General features: G+C 43.8%; 1 protein-coding gene across 1 annotated transcript in view; it reads right to left on the bottom strand.

The window, feature by feature from the left end:
* Window positions 1–509: 509 nt before the first annotated feature.
* The window catches only part of LOC5578684 (stearoyl-CoA desaturase 5), a 37,356-nt gene continuing 31,865 nt past the window's right edge, over window positions 510–6,000 (bottom strand). The window contains exons 5-7 of the mRNA XM_001657033.2: window positions 1,116–1,301; window positions 873–1,048; window positions 510–812 (exon numbers count right to left, since the gene is read on the bottom strand). Of these exons, the coding sequence (XP_001657083.2) occupies window positions 649–812; window positions 873–1,048; window positions 1,116–1,301 (526 nt within the window). The 3' untranslated portion in view covers window positions 510–648. The remainder of the gene's footprint in view (window positions 813–872; window positions 1,049–1,115; window positions 1,302–6,000) is intronic.

Below are 6,000 nucleotides of genomic sequence, written 5' to 3'. Positions count from 1 at the left end.
CTGCAAATTTCTTCCAGGTTTCTGGAATTGTCACACGGACATCGAACATAAGCCTTGCTTTTTCTAAAGCTTTAACATTATTTTGATCACTTTTGTTAAGGTGAATTAATCAATATTCTCGAGAAAGCCCTTTCCGACGAATACCAGATTGAGTTCTTTATTCCATAATAATTACTTGGACTGGGGAAATTACAGTATATAAAGTAAATCATTTTTTTTAATGTTTGATCTCTTCAGGTGACTTAAAGTTACTTGAGAGACCGGCTTTGAACAAACGTTCGATTTTGTCGTCATAGGTGAAAAATTTACGTGTAGATTTTTTTTAATCTTGTTGAATGGCTGGTCGTTTACTAATCTGGACTCTAACTTGTTAAAAACTGGACTTATTCCTTTAAAAAATGTTTAAAAACGAATCATTTGAAAATATTATACTAAGGCATATGACAAACCAGATAACCCTTTGTGCACTAGAGATATTTCTTCAAAACATATTTAAGCAATCATTTTTATTCATTACATTTTATTTTATTTACTTTTGTCCTTAGTTTGTTGAGCTCAAAATACTTCTCAATTAGTACTGCGTTTGGTACATCTCTACGGCACAATAAACAATCACATGGCAAAATACTTAGGTATGTATGACTTAACCTAATTCTGCAACATCTCGATTTCGTCTAAATCGTCTTTGGATATATCTTTGTCACCGAAACCCCACACAGGGTCTTTATGCGCACATTCATCCGTCAAGAAACGAGTGCCATCGCCGTACTTGGCGGCTCGTCGTTCGATGATCTGAGGGGAAACAGATTTACCTAAAGAGAAAAAAATGTATGATTATTGATGAAAAGGACAAAATAAGGCGAAATAATTACGATCGTAGGCCCAGCCTAGTTTTGCAAAGGCGTCGATGAATCCAGTCGTTACATTGAACATGTAGCTGCCCAATTCACCGGTTTTGTAATCCCACGGGAACACGTGGTGATAGTTATGCCAGCCTTCTCCCATGGCAGCAATTGCGACCGAGAGATTCTCAACCGGGCTGATATTCCTAGAAGAAAAATCGTTTTCGATGTTGGTCATCACCTTCTATGAGGATAGCAATTCAACAATCATACTTATCGTACGGCCGGTTACCAAACATGTGAGCAACACTGTTCACGAAGAAAGCAATATTAAGGGTGGTAGTGAAGCGAACTGTGAAGCACACCCAGAATGCTATCCACACATTTTCGGACCAGTAGAGGTAAGGAACGAGCACCGGAATGCCAATGACCAGCAGGGCAAACAGTGGAATGTAGTATCTGAAATCAAAGAAAATAAAAATTAATTAGGGAGAAACTCTTGTTGATGGATTTTTTTTATTTTAGGTGTTTCACATGAAAAATATGTTTTGATAAAAAGTCGGAACAGATTGAACCGACTTGTAACTACTAGTCAATGGACATATCCAATGACGAAAAATCACTTGCCGTTGCATATTGTTGCCTATTTCGAAATCATTGTAAAGCTAGGCCGTATCAGAGCTGGCCTATGTAGTGTATGCACGGAATTACCGTTATTATCAAATAAAATATACCATCCAAACGGCAATCGGCAGTTGATTCCTGACGTACTTTAACTTGTTTAAACAACCAGATCATAATAAAATTTTGTAGACGGTGTTTATGATAGTGATCGCAATTTTCACACGCCAGTTTGTCGCCCTTTTTGTAAATAGGGCAAATAAGGCCTTGCTTTCACTCCCCTGGAGCTGTTCCGTCTTCCAGATTCTGATTATCAGACGATGCGAATGAAACTTTTGCGGGATGCGGTACAGCATCTATTGACTTTCCACCTCTTCCAGGCGGCTCTTCTTCCCCTTTTTCATCAGGCGGGTTTGTACCAAACATTTTTTTGAACTTTGTTCCGCATTTTTGAAAATGCTTTCGGCAGCTTCGTTAATGGATGCTTTGACTGTCCTTCAGAAGTCCTTGAAGAGACCCGTTTCTAGCTCGCCCTCATCCAGGAACGCTGCCCAAAATGCTGGCGCCGTCTGGTTGTTTCAGTTGCGCTAGATTGTACTGAGGTGGGCGTCAATATCGCCATCGTTGACAACAGATAGTTATGAGCGCAGTTTTACCATCACCAGATAGTGGTCGGACTGAATGTTATCGCCACCGTAGGTTTTGACTTCGGCCATGTCAGAGAATAACCGTTCATCCATCAAAACGTGGTCAATTTACAGTTCTGTCCACTGTGGTGATCTCCAGGTCTACCGATACGGGAGGCTATGCTGAAAATAGATGCTACGAATGATCATATTCTTCAAGCCGGCGAAATCTATCAGTCTTAGGCCGTTCTCGTTCGTCAGCCGGTGGGCGTCGAACTTTCCGAACGTCGGTCTGAACTCCTCCTCCTGGCCAATATGAGCGTTCAAATCTTCTATGATGAATTTGATGTCGTGGTTTGGGCAACGATCGTACTCACGTTCGAGCTGCCAGTGTTGATAGCGTCACACTCAAATCTCAATCAATGAGCTCTCCCGCGAGAGCACACTCATTAGATATCTGCTTCGCAAATCTCACACTTGAGATTCTCATGCAAAATAACTCAATATCATTGAAGCCGTCAAAAATGATTCAGTCATAAAACCCGATCACGTGACTTTGCATATCGCCCACCACGATTAAAATTGTTCCTAGCTCACGTGTCCTGCTGTCGCTCTTGTAGATTGTATGTCTACCTTTAAAAGTAAACACCATTTTTTATATATGGTAGGCAACGAAAAGCATCAAAAGCCTGGTATGTTGTGTGTTGTCACGGTGTGGGACTCAGGCGTGCTTAACCACTAAAACACTTTCCCTACTGCTCATGTGCTTTGATCTCTCCCGGAACTACATCACGCAACTTCATCGGGGAAGGGCTGTGTTCATGCACTTCGTCAGTCTTAGGCACTAGCTGGTGGGAAGCTTCGGGTTTACAGACGCCCGACGATCATATGCCGGTGCAACAACGCGATGTACTCGACTAGTCTTCGACGGTGAAACTAGCCTACTCAGGAGCTGGCAGATGTCGAGGTTGGTCCTGCGTTTCCGGTGGAGGGAAACTTCCGATTCACAGCGCCTCGACGACCATTTGCCGGTGCTGTTTTGCGAATTACTCCGACTCAACGTTGGTCGGCCAAGTGACGGGGTCGATTCTGCAATTCTTATTACGATTCTGCAATGACTTATTACCGATACTACGCTACGCCCGCTCTACTCGACGGAGGATCTAGCCCGCTCCACTCGCGGCTCGGAGCTCTCTGGCTTCCCGCCATTTCCATTGCAGTGACATAATTTGCGTTATCCCTCTGTCACGGCGTTCCAAGTGCTTTCATGCTGGCTCATGTTCTGCACGATGTTGTCCGGAGTTAGGACACTTGCGGTTTCAGCCTGAATCGAGGGTAGTCGAATATAACATGCTCCGGTGACTCCTCAGATATTGTCGGAAACTTCCATGGCCTGAGAAAAACTGAGTCAGGAAGAAGTTATCTTCTACGTGTTTTCTGGTCGTCCACACCAACACGTTACCAATGAGCCTGTGGGTCCACCTTCCTTTCTCCGAGTTATTCCACTCTTGCTACCACTTGGTCATTGTATCCAATTTGATGGTATTGCTCACATTTCTCTTGTCCTTTTGCTGTTAGCATGCTATGTCCTCAGCCAGAGTGATGCAGATGCGGATCAATCCGGCGGTTCCAACGATACAGTGTGGTAGGCACTCGATACCCCTATAGCCATGAGCCAGAATGTACCTGCCAGCTTCTCTCGATTGCATTTGAAAATTCATGTGAAAGTCGACCGTGCACGTTCTCATTCATATGATATATCATCCGGTGTTCCGCAGGGAAGTGTTCTCGATCTAGGAGCGTCATGGAATATGCAGTGCGCGTCTGGTCTCCATACCATGCAACGCATATGCTCAGAATTGAGAAGGTGCAGCGCTGTTTCATCCACTATTGTTTAAGGCAGTTACCGTGGAACGATCCAACGAATCTTCCCGACTATGTAAGTCGTTGTAGGCTGATAGATTTGGAAACATTGACGTCCAGCCGAACTAAGATTCAGCGATTATTTGTGTATGACTTGTTGTCCAATAACATCGACTGCTCGGAATTGACCTACGAACTAAGGTTTGACGCATCGACAAGGCAGCTCCGCGAGAGGCAGTTGCTGGTTATACGACCGCATAGAACGACATATGGACAGAACTGCCCAATGTCTAGTTGTTTGCGGGCATTCAATGATGTAGGATGTTATTTTGATTTTAATGTGTCCAAGTGTACTTTTAAACATAGAATTAAGTATTTAAATTAACAGTCTGGCGGATTAAGGTATTGATCCAAGACGTAGCAATTAAATAAATTAAATTAAAAGCTCAATTCAGAATTCCGTATCTCATTATGGACGATGAAACGGTCGCCAGAAGACGCTCCGTACTGCTTCTTGGTCCTCCAATGTTGAGCATGATCCTAGCTACAGTGATAGCTACTTTCGCTTCCATTTAGTAGGCTTAGTCTACATGGGTGTTTAGCCTATCATCGACCATTACTCCGTGCTGCTTTAGAGAGCGTTTCTATGCGATTGCGTGTCCTCCAACGTTGATCTCGAATTGATGAATCGCCATGCACTTGCTGACCAGCACAACCTCCGTTTTATGATGAGCCGACTCCAGTCATCGAGGACTCAATGATTTCTAGCGATTCCGCCGTCAGCATCTCCACCTCGTCTACAGTCTCGCCAATAAGAACAACGTCATCTGCGAACCCGACGATCTCGACTTCATTCGGCATTGTCAAGGTTAGCACTCCATCGTACACATATTTCATAGTGTTGGACCAAGTATGAAACCCTGTGGAACTCACGTCGTTGCTTTGGTTGACATAACTGCTTATAGCATCCGTCCCTGGTTTGTGTCGAAAACCAGTTTCCGATTCTGAAAGTAGCTTTGCAGAACTTAGCACAGCGGCGATATCAGGTGCGTCCCACTCGGGTTCAGCTTGAGTACCACTTCTAGTACAGCATTCGATCCTTGGTACTGCAAAAGGTTCCCAAGTTTTACAGTTCGCTGTACACTTTTCACGACATTCTATATATTGCTCTATTACCTTATGTGCCATAAAATTTTGGAAAACTGCAATGGACATGGAGGTCTTTATTTCGTCTATGGTGATACCCTCCCAACTGGCACTGTTGAACGCGTTCTTAACATCTATCGTTACCACTGCCCGGTTGCCTCTCCTCTTCTCTTTTTAATGTATTCGGATCCTTTGAGCAATAGAGAAAACAAAAAAAGAGATTGGAGTACCTTGTACCTTGTAGTTACTCGAGTAAATGACACTGAAGAAGACTGCAAGTGATAGTCGTAATACGCGTATCTGTCAAAGATAAGCAATTAGGGTGGAATTAAAAGGTATAAGTTACTCCAATCTACTTTTTTGTTATCTCTCCTCTTCTGCTTAGACGCTTTCTCCACGCACGCGATTACCGTCCGAAGAGCATCCACCGTCGAAGTATTTTTACGGAATCCGAACTGCCTTTTCGACAATCCTTTCTAGCATTCCATGTAGACCGTCAGCCTACCGAGAATGACCTTCAGAAATTTACCAAGAGTATCTAGCGAGCGTATTGGTCTATATGAAACAGGATATCCTGGCGGTTCTCCCGGTTTTGGGAGCAACACCAGCTTCTTCATCTTACATCTGTCTGGGAAGCGTCTTCCGCTAAAAACCTCTGCAACGCTGTCCTAAATATATCTGGGAACGCGCTACGTTAGGGACCATCTAGAACCGGGAGCATTGTTCAGCTTCATTCCTTTCGAAACCGTAATCAACTCAGCGAGAGAAACTTGGATATCGGCATTTTCTTCATCTACGTCAGCGTATGAAGTGGGTGGCCGCGCGGTCCCCTATCAACTTCAGTTTGTCGAGGTACATTTCAGGTGGTGTTACTGGGCCCTTGATCTTCGCCATCACTACTC

This window comes from Aedes aegypti, chromosome 1 (genome assembly GCF_002204515.2).
Source record: "Aedes aegypti strain LVP_AGWG chromosome 1, AaegL5.0 Primary Assembly, whole genome shotgun sequence".
Lineage (NCBI taxonomy): Eukaryota > Metazoa > Arthropoda > Insecta > Diptera > Culicidae > Aedes > Aedes aegypti.
This window is presented reverse-complemented; position numbering and strand designations above follow the sequence as displayed.